Source organism: Lonchura striata, chromosome 7 (assembly GCF_050655825.1).
Source record: "Lonchura striata isolate lonStrDom1 chromosome 7, ASM5065582v1, whole genome shotgun sequence".
NCBI classification, from domain to species: domain Eukaryota; kingdom Metazoa; phylum Chordata; class Aves; order Passeriformes; family Estrildidae; genus Lonchura; species Lonchura striata.
Window position 1 is genome coordinate 21,498,217 of NC_140709.1, and position 22,718 is coordinate 21,520,934.

Sequence of the window (22,718 nt, forward strand, 5' to 3'; positions counted from 1 at the left end):
GATAATTTTAACAACTAAGGAATCTAAAAAGATAGGCTGAAGTATTGTGTAAACAGTAACACAATAGTTCTATTTTTTTTAAGATGAAAGCTAGTTTTGTTGGTACAGAACAGAAGCACCTGCAATTCTCATACATGACACCTTTCAAATGTGACTCCATGATCAGAGCTCAGAGAGTTTACAATATAAAGACATATTAAAAAAAAAAAAACAACCTAAAAAAACCCTACAGAACACTTCAGAAAGCACTACCACACAGATGTTATACAAGCACAGGCTGCTCCATTTGTGCAGTTGACTTCAAGGGAATAAGGAGCATGTACTCTGTAGTTCTCTCTCAGATTAAATAACGATTAAAATTAATCCAGAGCCACCTGGCTTTGGCTTTCCCTAGCCACCAGCATTCCCACACACCCTTGTACATCCTTGCACCAGCACTTGCACCTGCTGATCTCTCAGCAAGAGCTTCAGAGACATAAACCAGTACAGGGATTATTTTTCTATTTAGCTCCTTGAATAGGGTCACTATAGAGTCAAACACAGGCTGCTGCTCCTGGTATTGCCAGCTTCAGATGGGTATAATTGAAACAGAAGTGCACTCAACAGTATTGGGCAATAACTAAGAAAACATCTCAGAAGCCACTCCATTCTGATTGTTTATAGCTCTGTTTAGGAATCACAGTGCCCACATTAACTATCATTTTCTTCAAGGGTGTATTTCACAGCACTGAAATTGTTTAGACGAGTCACACATTAGATTCACCTGCTCTCTACAGTTGGCTATAAAGGTATCACTGTAAAAATCAAACTTCCAAAATGGTTAAAAAATACTTAAATCCTAAACCTCATACAACAGCATTCTCCTTACTACTAACCTGAGCAACAAGTAGATTTGTTGTAATCATATGAGGAATCTGTTTGTATTTCTTACTCAGAACAACAACAGTAAGAGACCAGGTCTGTAACATACAAGAAAAATAATTAATTTAAAAATAAAACAAAACCCAAAAGAACAATATAAGTATTCTGGCAGATGATGGTGAAATTAAATATACAACAGATCTTAGCAACATGACTGCTACAGTGTGCTGCCAGCCCCTTTGCCCCAGCAGTTGTGGTCACAAAAAGCAATGCATCTTGGTGTTCTCATGTTGCTGAAGTATTTCCAGGAAAGATCAAGCACTTGCCAGGAGCATGCAGAAACCTGTTAGTTCCTCAGGACACAAATGACCACAGTGTAGCCTGGCAATTTAGAATTTAAAATCCACACCCACCTCCCCTGGATCTCCCAAAATTATCTGACCAGCAAGAGTTAACATTCACTTCTGGCTTCCCTTCAGGCACAGTTTCAAGACAAAAGGACTTCAATAAGACAACAACTTCAGAAAATTCCAACTCCTCCCAACATGGATGTTTTTATTTTTAAAAAGCAAATAAAATCATCATACTATCTGTACTTTCTATAAAACCAAAACAAAATTAATATTGGACTTCTGGATTATCAACTCGGTTTTTAGGAAAATAATTTCTAGTAAAGGAATTTGATAAACATAATTTTTTCAGGCTAAACTATTTCATTAATGCTAATTAAGACTTCATTAAACAAATATGCACTGACATTTCTGGAGATGAAGTTTGTACAGAGCCTTCATTACTGTGATATCCAAGCACTTCACTTGGCTTGATGCAACTAGTCTCTGTGGTGTAAACTACTACTTTAATTCCCTCACACTCTGTTATTAAAACAAGAAAACAAACCTAACAAAAAAACCTCTCAAGCCCTGCATTAAATGCTCTAATTCAGTCATTCATCTTTCTGTACAGTGCATCTTTCCAGCAGACCCACTGCTTAATCAGGATTTTTAACTCCTTCCTCATGCCTCTGCACCAGGCTGTGATGAGGAAATGCAGCTCCTCCGATGACTCGGTTTGCTGCTTACGCAGCCGGGCTGCCCTCACCAGAGTCCCTTTGTGTCTCACCCCAGCAGCACCTACCAGAGAGATGAGGCTGACGATGCTGATGTCAAAGCTGACGTTTTGCAGTGCAACTGCCAGTGGGTTGGGGTCCATGGATGGGATGGTCAGCAGCCATGCAGAAACATACATTATGGGGGCAGACACAAACGTGCTTATCACCATGCCTGAGGTAATCTGCCAAGAGTCAAACCGAAGCAGCAACAGAGTTAATCACATCTCAAGCTAAATGATCTGCTTTCAAAAATATAACTGGCAAAATTGGACCTTTGAATTAAACATACCTAGACCTTTAACAAATAATGAGCTGTTCTATAACAAATTATTTAGAATTTGAGCCAGAAGGTATCTGGTTTATACACAGAGTTAAACTGAAAATTTTAACAAGCTTCTTAAAAAGCAGGAGTAGAGTTTCCTACTGCAAATTTCTACAGAGCTTTTTCATGGGTGTCAAATATACTAATGACTGCAGTCTAGGATGAATATACACTGTCACAATTTTCTTTTGGATATAAACATTCACACCATAAATAACTAAAAAAACATGTAGCTATGTAAATATTAATATGCACCAATTCATGAGAAGAAACCATATATATTTGTAAGCAATTTCTAGTTTGGCTTCTCATTGTCTTTCGACTTTCTTTAATTTGCACAGTAATGGAAGTGTGAGTTATTACTCATACTAGAGACTCTGCTTTAAAGAAATTTCTTAAGTTTGTAGAGTATAAAATTCTATCTTGCAAGATAATCTTGCAAGATTTACTTTCATTATCCTTTTTTCTTAAAAAAATAAATACATCTAAACAATTCCAAAATAGACACGATTAAAAACAATGAAAATCAATAAAAGTGTGTTAATGTCACTTCAAGTGGAAGAAAGAATTCTAAAATTTCTATTTAAAGTTGAAAAGGTACCCTCTACTGTGTACATATAAAAAAAGTAAAATGCTTTCTATCACAAGATTTAACTGAAGGGCAGCACAGCTGAATCAGTTAAAGCCTAAGATCTTCCACAAATTTTCAGCTATGACACTATTCTTACTGAAGTCAGTAACATAATTTCTTTTTTCCCCTACAAAAGCATCTCTAAGATAAGGTCGTTGAAAAAAAGACAAAAAACACAACCCCAAAAAACAACCAAGATACAAGTTCTTTATATCTGAAGTTATCCTATCTCTTCCTACTAGAGTCACAAATAGAAAAATATAAAAAAGGATGAGGACTATCAAGATGCTTAAGACATCAGAAAAGATCCTGGGAGTACAAACAATTCTAAGATACCTATACTACAGAAAAGGAAATTCTTCAAGATTACTTATTTATTTATTTCATCAAAGAAGTTAAGCTCAAAGTTAGGACATATTTGGACAAGTTTAACTACATACAATTCCTACTTCCATGTTAAATTGACTTGCAAATATTGCGACACCAGGTGCTGCTGGAAAAACTCCATAAAGAAATGCATAGTTTGATAAACTGGTGTGATTGACCATGCTGTCACTCTTGTCCAAGAGTTCCACCATCTCTCTACAGAGAAATGGCATCATGAGCCTGAAAGAAAGGAGAAAAAGTAATTGAAAAAATATTACTCAACCTACAACAATAGACCCCTCTTTACCCTGAAAATTAATAAAAAGGAAATTTAAGTCTTGTTTGAATAGTACTTATGAAAAGTAATATGGGCATCACTTAGAACAACTGCCTTTATTGTTATCAAAATATATATTTACCAGCTGCTTAAAAATCCCACATCATAAATTACATTAAAATGAAAAGGACAAACATGACGACAAACTCAGGTATAGAAGCAGCTTCCCTGATTGCGCAGACACATTCTTTGTACAAACTTCAGATTTAGGATGGTAAAACATTAAATACCCCCTCATTTTTCAACTGTTACAGTAATAGTAGTTATAAGCAGTCAGCAGCTCTGAAATTCAGTCCACCTTTCTGCAAGCTGTCTGAAATATGATAAGTATTCCATGCCAAAAGTTTTGGCCAGCAAACTGCTGGCATCAAGGCTATTTCAGCAATAGCCCAGATCACATACAGACTCAATGTAAGCCTTATATAGGCTTACAGTGAAGCAAAGTGGCAACATTAAACAATGTTTTTCACCTTTTTTTCATTACAAAATTTGTCATTAAGCTGGTTTACAGACTAAGTCTTGAGCTTTGCTGATTAGTTATACTTGATACTGAAATGCACCTTCAAATTTTACAATATAAATTTGAAAACCAAACATACTATTACATTAATTGTAGTTCAGTAGGAAATAAAATATTTAATATTAAATAAACATTCCCTGAGATATAATCAAGGGAAGATAATGATAGTGTAAGTTCTAAATAGAACTTGGCATTTATTCATGCTTAAAATTCAAGCAGTTTTAGAGCAGTAAGTGACTGGTTTTACATTCTTCCAGTATAGTAGTTTCAAAAATTTATAAAGTAAGGAAAAACAACTAATTTGGAGATGCATTGTTTAAGCCAAATAAAATAAAAATACTAATCAAATATACTTAAACTCACTACTGTCTAACTATTTATTCAGTAAATTTTAATTTAAGCTAATTCCCCAAATACCCAATTCACAACAATGGCCTGTGGGCAGTCCATGAAGGCACAGCACCCCTGATTTTCTTTCTCTGCAGAGTCTGATAACAGGTTTCCAGTCTACTAAATTTCCTTTAAAATTTAACAGCTGTATTCTATCAGAGAGTTTGGGAAGCACTCACTCAAAACACCGGAAAGTGAAATGTACTACCAATGTAACGTTTTTGAGAGAAAAGCCATCTGACCAGGGTATTCAGAGCTTAAAACTACAGAACAAAATTATAAGAATACATAAATTGAACTTACAGTTTAGCTGTGATGAGAAGGATCAGTGCAACAACCATACCCTTTGTCAGTTTTTTTGTCTGTCCCACCATAGTCAGTCCAAGGTAAAAAAGTGCAGAGCCAGAAAATGAACTGGCCAGTCCATCAAGGAAGTTTTCAAGGTATTCAGGAATTTTCTGGCCAAGAATAAAGTTTGAGGCAATTCCTATGAAGACCATGAATACAATTGGGTTCTGCAAAACTCGAAGGAGTGCTAGGCCCACTATTTTGATTTTGCTCTGTGACACAGTGCGATTATTCCTCCACTTCTGGATTTCACAGAAGATAAACCCCAAGGGGTTTAGCATCATAAGAGATATTGGAGCCACTAGGTAAATGTACTGGAGATACTCTGGGTAAGTGGTTTGATATAAAGCTTCAACTAGAAGACAGGAAATGAAGAGTTATGAGTGATAACACTTCAGCAGAAAAATACATTGAAATATTGAAATTAAATTTTGCTCTCTGAAAACTAAAGAAAATAATTTAAGTTTCCTCCAGAAGGAACTAAAGAAATACATTTAATTAACAATCAATATAAGATAATGCAGGAAGAGAAGTACATCCAATTGTACTAGGCAACAGTTATCTAAAGAACACATTAAAGACTAAAGATGAACCATCCAATACTATTTAATCAGCCCACGATTAGCCAACATTTACAGAAAAAGAGAAGAAAAACCAATGTAACAATTCTATGTTTCCTTTGAGTCATACCAAATGCTGGAAAAATTTTGGCTTTATTTCTGACTTGCTTTTTCTCCCCAGATACATGACAGTTGTGGACAATAAAATGCACCTTTGCAGGATACAAGTTGCTTCCCATCTTAAGGGAATCTCACTTCTTTGGAATTGAATCAGTTTTCAATGGGTAAGTCAGGTGTGATCTTTCTGCATTGATTCAATACAACACAACAAAGCAACAACCGGGAAAAAAAAAAGTTTATGACATAATTATTGGTTCATTCTCTGGAACTACTAAGGACTAGAGTTACTGCTATAGTTATGGTCCCTCAAGGAACTCTAAATCATGACCTTTTGCCTTCATTACTATTACATACTTCTGAGTCAAAGTAGAATTGCTTTTTATTTCACGTTTGTACTAAAGGCACTTCAAAAATAATGAAAATACTTAGGAAGCATATAAAAGATTCAATTCTAATGTGAATTTTAAAAAACACCCAAATGCTTTAAAAGTAGAATGTTCTCTTTTACCTGACTTATAATTTTTACATTTAATATTTTTTCATTATTAATAATTATCAATAATATGCTATAGGTATTAATAGTATGCCAATTATAATACATGTATATGTAGTTAATTGTATCATAATTATTACATATACTATGCATTAGATATAGGCTATGCAATTCACAGTTATTAATAACATTATTCATCTTTTCTGAAAAAGTTTTTCCTTGTGACTACATTTTTCAAAATCCAAAAGAGTTTTACCTTAGTATTATTTAAGTCTCTGGAATGACAGGAAAGTCCAAGTGCTAAATCAGTGCTCACTTTGAACAGTCCCCTCTTTAGAGCAAATAAACTGACATTCTCAATTAGCTGATATCTTACAAATATTAAAAAAGGCACTAAAGGCATTTTTACTTGTACAGGCCATTATTAAAGTACATATAGAAGAACTACCCATATAAAATCCTAAATAGACTGCTGAACAGAAGTACCAAGTTTGGGGTTAGTTACTGCATTTAACAAGCCAGTTTTAAGCATTAAACAAAACCTAGTAATCAAAACAACTTTAAACATGCAGGACACTTTTTAATGCAAATAGGTTTTTTCCTAAAATTTCAAACCTGAAACTGATGTTTATGCTGCTTTATATAGAATGCCCATGTCACTCGAACACAACTTCACACAAGTCACATGTAATTAATGCCTGAGTGAAAATTTTGTAATAACTTTACTTTCTGGTAAAATGAAGCAGCATACTTAAGACAATAAATTAAGGCCTATAAGTACTTTAAATTACGTATGATGTCAGAATACATTTTATTTGGTACAAAAAGTGGAGTTAGATTACCAAGTCTATAGGTAAGAAAAATAAGAAATCAGTCTTATGGAATTGTTAAAACAGTAAAAATAATCCACAACTTCTGTCACTGATGAAAAATTTTCTTTTTATTCAAATCACGGTGCCTGCTTGCTGCTCATAACAAAAGACTTTAATTTTTTTAAAAATCAATTTTCCATGTCCCAGCTGCTCAGAAGTACATATAAATCACACACTAGTTGTCCACGCTCAACACGATGAGTATGATTATAGTCACAGTGACTGTCACCTACACAGCACCTCTGCTACACCTGTGCTTTAGCACACAGCTCTAGAGAATACCTGAGTCTGTTTGTCAGACTTGTATCATTATTACCCTGTAATTAAAATCCCAAAGCTTTCTATCATAGTAATTCTGACTATACCAGAGGTGTGCTAACAAACCTCTCTACTAGTTGGTTCTTTTTCACCCCAACATCACTTTTTAATCTAGAACTATCATAACCGTGATAACAGAAAAACAGTGATAGGCTTCAAACATTTGACCCATATTTTGATTTTGCTATGTGCAAATCTTTTCAAACAGCAAAAAAGAGCATAGTAAAGAATTAATAAATAATAATAGCAATGTATTAAGGAAGTTACATGGGATAAAGACTCGGGAATGATTAAGAGTTCAAAATGCCTTTTTAAATAGTGTTGGTTTAGTTCACAATTTGTTAATATCTATTTTTTTCCTTCACAAATTTCCACTGCTACAGCATTTAAAAATATTTTTTCGTTAAAAGATCAGGCTTTGTTCAAAACACTACCTCTACTACATAAAAAACAGCAGTTGACCAGTTCTGCAAACACTTTAGAGAACTAGCTTGGGTAATATTTTACTAATAGCAAAAAGTTTGCATAGGTGACAGCATGAACCCAAGACCAGTGAAAGTTTGGGGATGGGAGAAGGGAAAGGACAAAAAGAAATAAACCTCAAGAGTCTACAATGTTTCTGTTGCAGTAACTATTCCAGTAAAGTTCTAAATGGTGTAGATTTTGTCAAGATCATACATAGAAAAAATATAAATAATATCTTATAAATCATGAGGTATCTGAGGAAATACGCAGTCTTATAAGAAAGTTGAAAGAATGTTTTAACCAGGATACAATGTAAATACATTCAGAGACCCCTAAAATACATATATAAAAAACCCCAAACTCTAATTGGCATCTAAAATTAATACCAACAAAGAAAGATGTAATTCTCACAACCTCATTTGTGGCATACTTCTGACTTCTTTCAAGAGGAATAAATCTCAGGAGATGCAACTGAGGGAAGCATGGTATTTTAATCTAAAAAAAAGTATGCCACTGCATTTGTCTAAATTTTATACATATCAAGGAAATTTGAAGAGAATAAGAAAGATTGAGGATTCTCCTGAACATGCTGCCTTGGAAAACGAGAAAGATACTGTTAACTCCTAAAGTATTCTAAAATATGGATCTACTTGTTACATATAATCTGGAATTGCATATTTGACCTTTCCTTTGTAATTGTATTTTCAATTCTGTAATCAAACACCTTGCTTGTGGTTTTGCTAGAACCAACTTGCTCTCTTGTTTTGGTTTTAACCCTTCCTAGATGATGAGTAGTAGTCTCAAAGAGAATTTGAGAGGCACTTCAGAAATTATTTCAATTGCATGGAACTTCAATTCAAAAATCAATTTCAAATTATGGAAATATAAAAGCAAACATGTCTAGAACAGTGACAATTAATTTTAAAGAAGAAAACATACTTACCTATTGGATATCCCAGCGCAAAGTCATTGCTTTGTGTAGCAAAAATAGGGAACAAACCTGCTTTGCTAAATCGGTTCTCAGGACTGGCTACTAACAATGTTAAAACACAGACTAAAAAAAACACAGCAGCTTTGGCAATTAAAACACTGTACAGGAAGGACCAATTCACATTAGAAAAATTAAGTACCACCATGTTTTTGAACAGTAAAGCCGGGAGTGCAAAACGGGACACAAAATTTCCCAGTCCTTTGGCCTGAGTTGATGTGATAATGTTGGCTCTTCCAGCTATGTAGCCACAAAGAATTATTCCAAAGCATTCCAGCAGGGCTGGGAAAAGCCTGTTTATTGACATAGAAGGGGGACTGTCGGTGGTGTTGAGTCCAGCTTGTCCAGGCACAGAAAGAGACATATTAGCTGAAGATGAGAGGTTCTTTGCAGAAAAGTCTAAATAGCTATCCATTTCCTCTGACCACCTCTTCCAAAAGAAGAGCGTGAAATGATCTCATCTGTAAAAGGAACAAATGTATATTTATTAAATTCATTCCTTTAAGTACAAGCTTATGCCCTCTTAAATTATTACAGAATGGACAAGAGGAATAGACCTTACAAGAACTGAGCACCAGGAAAGAAAGATAAATTTGATGAAGAATCAAGGCTTCTCCACTCTGGTACAAAAACGTTTGGCAAGGTCCTCTCTACCTTCCAGAAAAATTTAGAATTTAAATGATCATATCAACCCTTGAAGCTTGTACCTTGCTTTGTGCAACATTGACCTCTCCCAACATTTCAATATCATGTGCTTACATGATATACATGATACACTTTTCAGCTAGCAAAGAATCCACACATGACACAGCAGCCAATGATCTAATTCATTGTGCTAGAGATGACCCATACTTCCACATACAATTCTTTAGGTCTGTAGCAGTGAAATATAGGCATGCATGAAGCATTTATGTACAACACAAATATCTACCGACCCCCATTCCTCACTTGTTAGCAGCAATTCCCTTTGAAAGGGCTGATTACAACAGCACAGGTTCTATATGCAAGCAGACATGTCAAATCTGCAAATCAGAAGAGAGTGGACATCAAACACAAATATTCATTGGTCAATAGCAAGGTCCTGCCAGAAACAGATATGGCTTTGGCAATATAGCTCTGAAACCTGTGCAGTCCATCAGGTAACTCTGCACATAAAGTTCTGACATGACTAAATCCTGAAGTACTTTGTTTAGGAAGTCAAGATGACTTACCTCACTTTGTAGGGATAGAAACTAAGGCAAAGGTGAACTGATTTCCCCTAAGCTATTTAAGGTATCAGTGGTAAAGCCAAAATTGTCAAGTCCCAAACAATGCTTTGTACAGTACAATCTGTGCAAATTAACAACTGTTTTCAGAGTCTTCCCCAGCCTCTCTGTATCCTAGGAACACAGAACACAGCAGCCAGGTAAGTAAGCAAGTAAATCAAGTCAATGCAAAGGTGAGGTCTTGTAAGATCCATTTCACACCCTGGCATCCAGCATATACATATTCACAAGCTTCAACTCTTTGACTCATGACTTTTATGTATGCCTGAGGCTTTTGGTAAGCACTTCTATGATGCTGTGGTAACTCATCTGGACTGAGCTGCTGCATCATCCAAATCTGTCCAGTAGCCTTGGCTATCCCTTCTCTGAAGGAAAATGAGTCTCACTCCAAGTAAGACTTATTTTAAAGGCTGTACTTCCTTATATTATAGATGATAAATTAGCTTAGATTTATTTGGACTAGGAGCTCAAAGTATTATTTGCTACAGAACAATGGGAAAACTTGCAGGAAATTAAGCAAACAACAAATCATTTCTTCTACTAAAAAACTTAAGGATGTTGTTGGAATATGGAAAATGTCCAAAAGAGAATCAGAGACACTGATCCTTGAAAGAAATCAGCCACATTCTACAGTAGATGCAAAATAAAAAACGGGTTTTCAGCATAGCCACATATCAAATTCTCCAAGCTTATAGCACTGCATAGAGGTAAGGCTCCCAGCAGTGTAATGTGTTCAACCTGCTCTCTCTCAAGGTATTTTTTTTCAGCAATAAGATACAGCTGAATTTTTTTAACCAAATACAACACTTGATGTGTAGTGGGAGTGTATTTCAACTGTATCTATCCCTAAATACTAGCATTCCTTCTCCTGTGCCTTCCTATTCAAGGCTAATGACAAGACTCTCTTCCTTCTGTATTAAAATCATCATTTCTCCTCACAAAATTGCTATAAAATACAGAAGTGCTCTTGTCCCCATTTCATAATTCAGAACTTAAACAAATATGACTGACTCTTGTGTTGTATCAGTCAACAGCACATACTAAATCCCCTATCTTCCTCACTAGATCAAAACTGACATGGATACACACCCACACATCCCAAACCATCTTTTCTAAGAGACAGACAGACAGATAGATTCCTGCAGCCTTCCTTCAACTACATCACAAGGGACCCTGTCAAGTCATACAGGACAAATTTTTGGTAAACCACATTAGTTTCAAAGAGAAGAACTCCACTACAGTAAAAGCTGCTCCTGGCACTCCTCAGAGGGCTTTGAGAATGAATCATCTCTTCAGCTCGAGAGACATGCACATCCCAAACCCTTTATATTTAACGCAGAGTTTCTATTGCCAAGCAGTGTTCTCCAGAAATGCAAGCTTTTGCATTCTGCATAACACAGTGAGTACCTCTCAGCACTTTTTGCTCTATAAGATACAGACATTTATATAAGTATTGTGAGATTATGTAATGACTAATCGCAGATTTCATACAGAGCCTTGTTACACCTCAGGCTTGTATCAAACTAGCATCTCACAAGAGTGAAATTATTTTCAATTCACAGTCCTAAATGAAATCAGAGGTAATGATCTCATGCAAACCCAAAATCTGATATATTCTACACAGAAATTAGCTTGTTTTTATAGTTGATGTAGCAAACTAACTAGACAAATGACACTATAATACAGTTGCAAGGGAAAGCACTTAGCTTTGACTCTATAGAACATACGATTTGTAGTTATGCCTTCAGGGACTGAGGATTGAGATTTGAATCCTTGAGAACTCAGCCACAGGTGCATTTTTGGGAACTGGAGGCCAATACAGACACAGATTTTAGGAATAATGCTGCCTTATCTGCTGTCGACTGTGCCAAGCACAGCTGCTTGCAGCCAGACTGTCAGCTTGCACGAGAGGAAACCTTGTATGAAGACCAACAATAGACACAGAGCAAGTAACAAGTGCAGTTTAAACTCCCCGTGAAACATTTCTCTTGTAGGTTGTCAATACTTGCAAAGTCTTAAAATTCACCAGACCAGAAACTCAATTCTCCAGCAGCTTTGAGTTAAGCAGTATCAGGTTCCTCTCCGAGTACAGAAATAGAGAAATTGTCTCCTTCACCAAAGGAAGGGGAAAACCCCTTTCATCTTCCTTTTCTAATGAAAGTCAAAGACAGCATGAGTGAATAAAAAAGATAACTTCAATGTATACCTCCGCTCTGGTCTCTCACTTTTAAGCTTTCAACTGATAATCACTCTCAGGATAATATGGTGACACTGGCAAGACCATGCACATTGCTCATAAATTATAACCCACAACATGACCTACTTTAATGCAATGCAGAAACTCCCCTACTTTAATGTAAGGATGACACATTTTATTTTACTCAGGGAGACTAAAATGGAATTGAGGTAGGAAGAGCCGCTCATAGCAGCTCTACTACCCTGTTCTCAGCTACGATAAGCGTATACTACATGCATTTTCATGTACAAATTTGTGAAGTAAGTCAAAGAGGAAGCAACTTTAGGGAGATAAAATCATAAAAGTAAGTGGGTAGAAGTGATTAGTGCAGTTCCTATTTTTGCAAGTTAACCACAATTTTTAATTTTTTCTTTATTAGGCTAAGAAAACAGAGAGAGTACAATATCAAAACACCAATTAGCACAAGAAATGGGCCACCTATATCTGGAAACCTAGACAATGCCACAAGAAACATCACACACCTTATATGTGTCTCTGAGCAGTTGTTTTTCAAGATGACATTTCCTCTGCCATCCTCCTCCCACGATGCCATTCCAAGAAAGCCCCTGGCTGTGGAGCAGCCGGGGAAGCCGAGGCCTGCCCTGAGCACACGACTGGCACAGCTCACACAGCAGCACTTCAAGCTCCACAAACCTCTGGCAGCGCACGAGCTCAGGCAGGGCCAAATGAAGCAACAGCTGCCAGCGGCACCCAATGTCAACTCAGGAAACGAACTAAAAAAATACCTCCCCTTAATTCTCACTACATCTGATCTTTGGGCTTGTCAACAAATAGATATTTACTTCTGAACTAAACAGCAAAACGTTTTTCAAAAGGTAGATAACATTTTCTTGCCAGCAGCCCTTAAAAAGCACCTCACGTGCACCACTTGCCAAACTGGGATGTAAAATCCTTTGACTTGCAGCCAGAGAGCTGCAACAAAACCAATCTCTCCCCTGCCCCTTCCCGGCCCATCGCTGCTCTCCTTCCCACGGTCACCCCAGCCAGGAGCACACAGCGTTTGCAAAGATAAAAAGCCAGCAGCACTGCCCTGCGTGACAGCTCAGCAGAAAACAGCGCCAGAAGCCGGGGAAATGAGCGGGCAGCTTACCTACTTAGCTTTCGGCAGGCGCCTCCGCACAGGGGTGCGTGCAGAGGGTTTGTGCTCTGTCAAACTGAGAACCGCTCTAAGGCCGAGGCCGCCGGTACCGAGGCCGGGGAGGGGAGGTCTGGCCCGCCCCGGCCCGCCCCGCCAGCGACAGCCCCGGCGCCGCGGGCGGCCGAGCGCCCCGGGCGGGCGGGCCGCGGGCGGCTGCGGCGGCCCCGGCGCGGGCGGCCCCGGGCAGGCCGGGGCTGCGGGCGCGGGACGGAGCGGCCGCAAGATGGCGGCTCGGCGGCCGCCGCGCGGGGGGCGGCCCGGAGCGGCGGGTCTCCGCCGCCGCCCCGGCCCCGAGGGGCTCTCCCGCGGCCGGGAGCCGCCTCCCCTGCAGAACGAGAGCGGGGCCAGCTCGGGCCGCTGCCGGGCCCCCCTCGCGGCTGCCGCCAGCTGCGCCCCCGTTATCGGCCCGAGCCCGCCTCGCCCGCAGCTCGGCGGGCCCGATAGCCGCGCTGGCTGCCGGCAGCAGCCGGTCCCGAGCCTCCCACACCCATTCCAGCTTTCCCGAGCAGTCAGAGCGCTTGGAAATAAAGCACCGTGTTTTCCACGTGCCATCAGTTCCACGGATTTGGCCAGTCGGTAATTTCCCCAGTAAAAACTAAAAACTGGTAATGGCCAAAGATTCTCTTGCAGAAAACGAGGACACAGCTTTCTCAAGGCTTTCCCTTTGTAATGCAATTGAGGGCACAGCGGTTCCAGCTGCCCTTTTCCTCAGAACAAGACACATACTGCCGCTGCAAAGACAGCAGGTGTGAATTCAGTGAACCTTATTCTCCCCTCCTGATCAGACTCAGACCAGCTTGCCTTACTTCTTAACTAGTGGCAATAGGTGGCCCACTGGGAGTAAGGCAGTTTTCCCGACTGATGGAATGTCGACCAGCCTGTGTGCTCAGGAGCTTCCCATTCCAAGCTTCCAGCAAAAAAAACCCTCAAAAATACTAAAAAAAAAAAAAACTTCCAAGGAACTTCCAGGAAACAAACAAACAAAACCCAAAACCTTTTTCCCTTTCAGGCAACACCCGAAAAAGACCAAAACAGAATGGAGAATTATCTCAACCAAGAAAAGAAGTATGTGACTGACAATTTATGAAGCGTTGTGTCAGATAAGAATTTTTCCCATAGTTAGTTCTGTTCACAAGGTCTACTGTTGAAATGCTTACCAGAAACTTATATAGCAAGGGCAGCATTATAACAGAAATAACACTTAAGGGAATTAATTGGAAGTCCAGTTAAGAAAATTCTGTAAAGAATGCAGACAGGGACAGAAACTTGTGAGGATAAGCATGGCTCTTAGAAACTTTTAGAAGGTACTACCTTGTTGATATCATATGTCTGCTTTAACTTTAATTTAAAGATACTGATGCTTAAATTTTATACTTCTGCACTAGAAGTGTATACACTTACTAGAACCTCAACTGACATGAAGCAGCAGTGTCCGTGCTTGACTCCTCACTGCCTCTCATTCCTGTCTACATCCTGTCCCAACTCTAGGCCAACCCAGCCCAAGCAAAAGATCAGCAAGGGATTATTCCAAAGCTGTGCCAGGGTTTATTATGTATGTTTACTGCTGGGAGGTGGTGCAACCTGTTGGGTAACGCTCATCCACTGGTAACGTTAGGGTGATATTTTGTTTTGATGCAAACACTAATAAAGAAGGCTCTTTTGTTACTTTTTTCCACTGTTGAAGTTTCTCTGTTTGGCACCTGACAAAGAGCACTTTCAGACTGGTTGGGATTTGGTTTAGGAAATACAGTATAATAAGGTCTTTCTGATTTTTTGGCTTTCTGTCATTCATTCTTTCCTATGGAAATGATACCTTAGAGGGACATGCTTTGGGGAGTAGCAAGGGAGGTATATCAGACCATACTAAGAACACTTGGTAAAAATGTATGCCTTCCCTTCTCTTGAATGCATTTTTTTCCCCTTTGAAAAGATCATTAGTGATTTAGCATTTAATAAAGTTTTTAAAATACAAGAATCCTTCAGCTGTTTGAGAAGAGCATACATTTGGCTGGATAGGCTGCTCATTGACTACTATTGATATCCACCAACCACCAGGCTGATTTCCCAAGGGATCAACAGTAACAGGACAGAGCTGTGTGTCCACCTCAGCTCTGGCATACCCAGTGTGCTAAATCAGGTAAGCACTCTTGGCCCAAGTCTTGTCTTGTGTTCCCCAAGTCTTCTTTTGGGGAACACAAACAAATTAAAAGTCTAATACTCAAAAAAGTGAAGAACCTCAAAACCCTGAAAAAGTAAAATACTTGAAAGTATGAAAATGTAATATCAACACATGTGAAAAAATACAATAAAATTATTATAGCTGCTGTCTAAATAAATAAAGTAAAAGTATATAGATAGGACTTAATATAGCATATTTCCTCTTGCAGATTTTAATCTTTTTAAGCATATTATATGGAGCCTAGCAACTATCTCTCTTTGACATGCAGCCTCTTCTGAAATGAACAGAGAAGAACACTAGGGTCTTATCCCTTGCCCTGTTAAGAAAAATGAAATCATTATTAACCAGACTGTACCACCAGAACAGCACTGTGAATAACTCAAGCATCAGATTACAGGACCAGTTCTGGGAAATGTTAGGAACACAGTTTTCTGGCTTTTTTCAGTCCGGATAATTAGCAATGATAACTTAATGTTGAAGTCAAGAAATCTTTCTAAAGCAGTATTCAATATACAGGATACTGCTGACCATATTCAAAGACCGTACAAAGTCCTGCTACCCAGAACAGCAAAGGACAGTGTTTTCTCACTGTTTGACACCTCCTCTCTGCTCCCTCAACTTAACCAAAGCTCCATAGGCACTTTATTTGAGCCACATGTTCTCTGGCCTTGAACATCCCCTTGTGCTCCTTGGAGCATCTTTCTGTTCCAACATCCTGCTTTTTTTAGAGGGTTTAATTTATTTTTCCCTTTAAGATCTCTGTAAACTGAGGGTGACAGCCATGGAAATAATTTCTCCTGGAGTTTCACCCAAACCACATAAGTATCAAAAAGCACTCATACATTAATTAGACCCCCAAACATAACTATACTCACAGCTATAACAGCGTGGCTAATGCATGGGTAGTTTTTTGTATAACAAACTCCTGGGAGGACAGGTTTATAGAGTCCATCAGCTCTTGATCACAGCTACCCCCTTCCACTGGCAACTCAGCTTTGGCAATTGAACTGTGGATCACAAAACACAGTTACTGCCATTGCAAAGCCAAGCTTTCCAAAAGCCACTAAACAAACACAAAACTGAAAGTTGTCCCCAAAATTTTAATCCTCTTAAGCATTCCCTTAACATAACATTGTATAATCATTAACTACTCTTGCCCTTGATTTTTGTTGTTTTTCACTCAAATTGGATGTTTCCATGCAGTTATGTGCCACCAAAGTAGTCAATAGATGATATGGGAGACAATTCCTGCTTCCTGATCTGGGCAGCAGCTTAACCAATGAAAAGCAGCTGGAGCAACCATTACATGAGTCATCCTGTGGCTTTCATCATACTCATTTCCCTGCAACAATTACACGTGTGCAGGCTGGGCCCACACAGGAACTGCAAGAGGTTCACTCTTTCAGTGACAGCAGGTTTCAGACAATGTCCTTTTCAAGAACTGGCAGTGACCACATAAAAACATTTTACAAAGGCATACACCTGAGCCAGTTTGGAAAGGTTTTCTGGGCAGTCATAAATGTATCTTTGTACTCGGTGTGAAGGCTACTTCACTGGTAAACATAGCAAGGTGTGAAGGCTACTTCACTGGTAAACTCAAGCACTTGCTGCAAAACCTGAAATGATGACGTATTCTGAAGAAAAGCACTCAGAATTTACTGTAAGCAAGTACGTTTCTGCAGTTTGTTTCTGAAAATACCAAAACTGGATTGTTAGTTTTTCTAGAGAACTAGCATAGAAGTTGTAGTCAAATTGTTAGGGTGTGGTGATAACTGAAAGCCTTGCCTTACAGTAGCAAGTGTCAGGTGAGCTTCAAAACAGCATTATTGATTAAAAATGTGAAAAATTCCTCTAAATAACCTTTCTGTAGGGTATTAGAAAAACGTACCTTTTCCAAGCATAGACAAAAAAAAAAAAAAAAAAAAGAATACAGAATATTAGAAGTCAATAAGAATGTCAGCAAATGCATCAGGATGAAATCTGTCTGGAAATTTACAGGTATAATAATAGTGCATTTGCCAGACAGCTGCACACCTAGTTTTCAACAGCATGGAAAAATCCAAGTATCTTACCAACACAGTAATTGCAGCAATGGATAGAGACATTAGCACTTCCTAGGTAATCTTATCAATCACAGGAAAAACACTTCCTCATGCTCCTTGGTTATTGACAATGAGCCACAATTATATGAACATTAGATTTACACCTACAGACAATGCGGCTTTGTAACTCCAGTACTGGGGAAAAATACCCTTTTCATACTGCTCATTGCTTAACAAGTAAATGGATTATATAACGCACGAGGCAGGGACCCGTGCTCGATTGTTCTTAGCTGACTCCACCCAAAAATGCATGTCTAACTGTGGTTACCTAAAACTGTAGTTTGGGGTTCAGAAAGTTTGTTGGTTTCTGATGTCTGCTCTCCTAGAGCTGTGCATAGGGTGTGCAGAAGAAAATGAAGTGCTCATCAATACCTTGATGCTAGTCAATACCTGACTCACATGGTTACTGGCAAACTATAGCGTACAATACACAGGTGGCTGATGAGGCAGTTAAGCAAGGGAAACCTGAGGAAAATTAATCTGTAATCAGGAAATAGGCCCCTGCACTGTGTCTCTGGAGGGTGGTGTCAAACAAAAAGCATTTCTAAAACTTCTGAGGCCTAAATAGAAAAATCCAACACCTGAGAGAAATTCTGTGTCCTTAAAGCAATATAACACAGAGATCAGGAGAATGCCAGATACTGTTACTCATAAGCTTGAAGCTTATTAACACAGAAATGATGAGGGATGCACTGGATGTTTACATCCACCTCAGTTACCTTGGAACACTTTTGTAAAAGATCTTCCTTCTTAAGAAAGCAATTTATCAGTTCATCTATAATTTCACAGTAGTACACCTCATTATCTGCGTTGGTTACGGGAACTTAATTGGTATTTTTCGTATAGCATCTTTTGTAAGACAATGTGTGTGTCCAAGCTGGTTTTGAAACCATGTTTACCATACTGCAGTCATTCACTTCTACTTTGTTCTGTGGCTGAGACAATTCCACAGAACTGAAGGTGCAATTATAGTCTTCAAAATACTGTATCTGCCAAAAGAAAATACATGAAGCTAGTACAGACAAATTGCAGAAAGTCAAAGACTTTAGCAATAATTATGTATGTTCAGGTGTGTTGAAATAGACTGCTCTAGAAATTAGGCCCGGTAAACATTGTACATGGTGAAATTCACCTCTCTAAAGCAAAAAACAAAGAAAAGTTCAAATTAAATTCCATGGAATTAAATAAAGTTCAAAATTACCCCATGTGATTTTAACACTAGAAGTTTTTTTCTGAAACTGCTTTCAGAGGAGACAAAACGAAGTTGAAGAGACCTCCTAAATGTACAAATTCCATCCTTAATGATAGGGCATCAACATTTTACTTGGCTCAGCAAGAAGGTTAAGTGTGCTAAACTCAGATGCAAGTACTCAAAAATTAATTACATGGTTAACTAGTACAACAGGGGAAAATATGTAAAAGTCAAACAAAAAAAAAAAAAAATCACTGTTTTAACTTACAGATTACAAATAATTTATCTGGAAAATCATTATCAAGTTTTGTCCATTTGCCTCATATTATGATTAGAGCTGTATCTACTGTATGTAGACACTTAAAATATTAAGTACTTTTATAATATTTCAATTATAGCATTTTCACATATTAGCACACTAACAGTATGTGGTGAAATTATTAAGAACAGGACATAAGAGTTACAGCTCTTCCTTGACCTAAGAAAACCTATTCACTCATTTTGACATAGGCAGCTTATTACTTATATAGTCTCAGTACACTGAGCGCTCAGTCACTGGAAGGCTTCTCAAATTTGGCCTGAATCCTCAAAAACCCCAAAAAACCCAAAGCCCCAACCAAAAAAAAAAAACAAGCAGAACCAGGAGAGCTATCAGTGCTACACACAAGTTAGCAGATGCTCCTTTGCTCAGGAAAACCATTTTAAAGCAAGCTGCAGTGCTTAAATAACCTGCTTCTGGTGTGTGACCTGCTACAGCTATTACTTATTCAGCAAGCAACTGATTAGTAAAGAAATCCCACCAAATATACCACCCCTCCCTTAAAAAACCCCAGCAAACCAACCCATACAACTCACAAAACCAAAATCACAAATTTGTGATATTTTGGTATCACAAATTAAAAGCTTTGGAAACATTTTCAGAATGTGACCCACATGTCCATAAAGTCTCTCCATATACTAAGTTTCCATTTCTGGTCACACCATATCCCACAATTTTGCAAGCCACTATTTGTTACTTACACAAATACAGCTTAGATGTTGTCCATCAAATGTATAGATAGAAGTGCATTGCCTCTTGTGATAGAAATCCAGTAGTTTTTTATTTATTTCATATTCATTTCAACACTACCAACTACCCCACTAAATCTTTCGTGCTACTGGATTAACAAACTCTCTGCTTCCTGAATTCTCCAGCAGAAAGCCACAGTACCTTTTCCTCATTATGTTCCGCAGTGTGCCGCTACATTTAAATTCATGGCCAACAACAATACAAAGAATTTCTTTTCTTAACTATTAGAGTAAGTACTGTTTTTAAGACTGCAGTGTTAACAGAGTAGCTTTCTTACAGCTCTCTGTTACTTCCACTTGGCATTTTCAATTTAAAAAGGTGTTTTGTTTTAATTCTTATCTCCTTCTCCAGCTGCAGTTAAACATTATTAGCTAAAGACTTGATTTATTTAGGACTAATAGCGTGCTGCTTTCTGTTGAACTGCAATGGAGCAGTCAGGTGTATTATTCTGTTGCATCATTTTAATGCCAGTACTGGAATTTGACTTGCCTAAGAACAAGAGTCAGGCCGGATGCATCTGGAGCGAAATCGCTGTGGTGAAACAGCGCGTTTATTCCTAAAACGCTGAACTGTGGCAGCCTCACAGAAGGGTTTGGGTGAAGGGAGCAGCTCACCCTGCCAGCCCGGCAGGGACCGCGGCGGCTCGCCGGGCGCGGGGCCGGGCTGGCCCCGAGCGGAGCGGCGGCTGCACAGACAGAACCGGGGGCGCACCGCACCTGCTCCCACCTGCTCCGTCAAAAACAAACAAACATACAACGCTTCTCATCTTCTGATGCATGCTTGGACTTGGACTAGACACGTTCCCGGTTAAAAAAAAATATATTTTCAATTCCTCCCCTTGCTCATAAATGGCCATGTGTATAAGAGAGGGGGGAATGAAGGTTCTGGCAGAGAGGGTAATTCTCTTAAAGCACACAGCAGGATATTGTTTCTAAATCAGCAATAAACTAGAGCAAACACACCAGACCCCCAGTTGACTGGCACTTGGATGAAAGCACAGCAGCAGTCCTGCAGACACAGATCAGGAGATGAAAGTATATATTTAGAGGAAAGGATCGTGTATCTGTGTGTTTTCAAAAAAAAGGCTCTCAGGTTTCATAAGGCAGCCAAGCTCCTGGTCAAATAGCAGAAGTGAAAGTTTCTGTTTTAAGACGGGGAAAAAACTTCAACAGAAAGATTTCAGCAGTTTGCAGTGAGGGCTGGTTTTCAGACAGCACAGAAAGTACTGATGGGCTCTGCAGTCTCTCACAACAGCACAGTGATGCTATCTACAAGGTACAGTAGTTCCAGTATCAAAATACCTATGACAGAGGCTGGGGTTTCAGTCTGGACTTTCACCCACAGCCTTTACCTTGCTCTCTTCAAAGTGCTCTGATTGCTTCAGCTGCCTTTGGCTCTCGTGGCTCGGTAGTGGCTCAGCCTTCAGATGCAGGGGCTCTGCTGCTCCACAGGGCACACGAGGGCTCACAGTAACTCTGAATTTACTAAAATTTCTGCTAGAAAGGAGAAGGACAGGAGTGACTCATTTTCACATCCCTATATACATGAATGCTTCCTTCAAGCTGAGTTATACCCAACACCACTGCTTAAACAGCCATCTTTGCATGAAGACAAAAACATTTTCAGAAGGGAACTGGTTACAGGCCTTATCTCGTACAGTGTTCACACCAGGTTGGAGCAAAAATTTTTTTGCACATAGGCACTTGCAAAAGGTAGCCAGTGGTCCCCTCTGGGAAGGGCATTGCACAGTGATAAAGCCCTGTCCCTGTTTTGCAAGGAGAAACGATGGACAGCAACCAACAGCCCTGTCTGCCCACCTTTAACTTAGAGGCACTTAGGCAGAGATATCTCCTGTATGCTAGCAAAAAGAAAAAAACAAAACAAAACAAAAACAAACAAACAAAAAACCCCAGAGAAAATAGCGAGAATAATTCAATTTTGAAAATGAGAAATGTATTTATGTAGGCTGAATCTCAGCATTCTTGAAGAAAAAGCTATTTTTATCTGCAGGAAAAAGAAGAGTGACAATAACAAAGAAAAATGATGAGACTGATAAGAGCTTTAGTGAAGTATCATATAGACGGCTTTCATGATAGATTGCTATTTTACATTTTGAATGTAGCTTTTGCTGAAGTCCTGTATCTTAAGCCACAAATCTGTTTTAGGATTAAAGAGATCATCTAGTGGTGTTGTTCAGTAGACAGATAGATATTGGACACTAGGTAATGTTAGCGGCAACCACACAATTTATTTTCTATGTTTAATCAAAATATTTTTGTGCCAGTCATTGTTTCTGTACCTGGACTGCTGTTGAAATCTTTAGGTACATTAAGAGCTTGATTGCCAATGATCTATTTCATTAGCTAACCTAAATATTATATTAAGTGTTTTACAGAGATGTATGGGCCAATATTTAGTTCTGAAATCAGTAATTTGCTGGGACTAAGTTACTATGTTCAGTGTAAAATAGAGTCAGACTGGGTGAGAGGGCAGAGGGGAGCAGCCTGTGCATAGGAGGCAGGAAGGTCATTGGAAACTGTTGAACCATGATCAAAGGAGTTGCACATTTATGTGTGTGCTGTGTGCAACACATGAGCCTTCCTGCAACGGCAGGGAGCAGTCAGAACTGTTTTACAGGGTAGCCCATGGGTTTCTTTTAAATCAGCAGCATTTTTTGAGTTAAATGAAGAAAGGACTATGTTGTGGTTATGACAAAGTCACAGAATTCTCAGCTCAGTTCCCTCTTTCTGAAGTCAAGCAAGTGATTTGATTTCTTGAAAACCAGAAAATAGCATGATTTCTTAGGTAAAACATGCA

At 38.7% G+C, this 22,718-nt stretch overlaps 1 protein-coding gene across 4 annotated transcripts in view; it reads right to left on the reverse strand.

The window, feature by feature from the left end:
• GPR155 (G protein-coupled receptor 155) overlaps positions 1–22,718 on the reverse strand; it is a 41,739-nt gene that overhangs the window by 13,318 nt on the left and 5,703 nt on the right. The window contains exons 2-7 of one of the 4 annotated variants that reach the window (XM_085585084.1): positions 21,253–21,394; positions 8,655–9,160; positions 4,839–5,238; positions 3,363–3,528; positions 1,996–2,151; positions 876–959 (exon numbers count right to left, since the gene is read on the reverse strand). In XM_085585084.1, the coding sequence (XP_085441210.1) occupies positions 876–959; positions 1,996–2,151; positions 3,363–3,528; positions 4,839–5,238; positions 8,655–9,114 (1,266 nt within the window). In that variant the 5' untranslated portion in view covers positions 9,115–9,160; positions 21,253–21,394. Of the gene's footprint in view, positions 1–875; positions 960–1,995; positions 2,152–3,362; positions 3,529–4,838; positions 5,239–8,654; positions 9,161–12,682; positions 13,288–13,311; positions 13,470–21,252; positions 21,398–22,718 lie in introns of those variants that run through there. The other 3 variants (XM_085585083.1, XM_077785057.2, XM_077785058.2) reach the window with 3 other exon arrangements.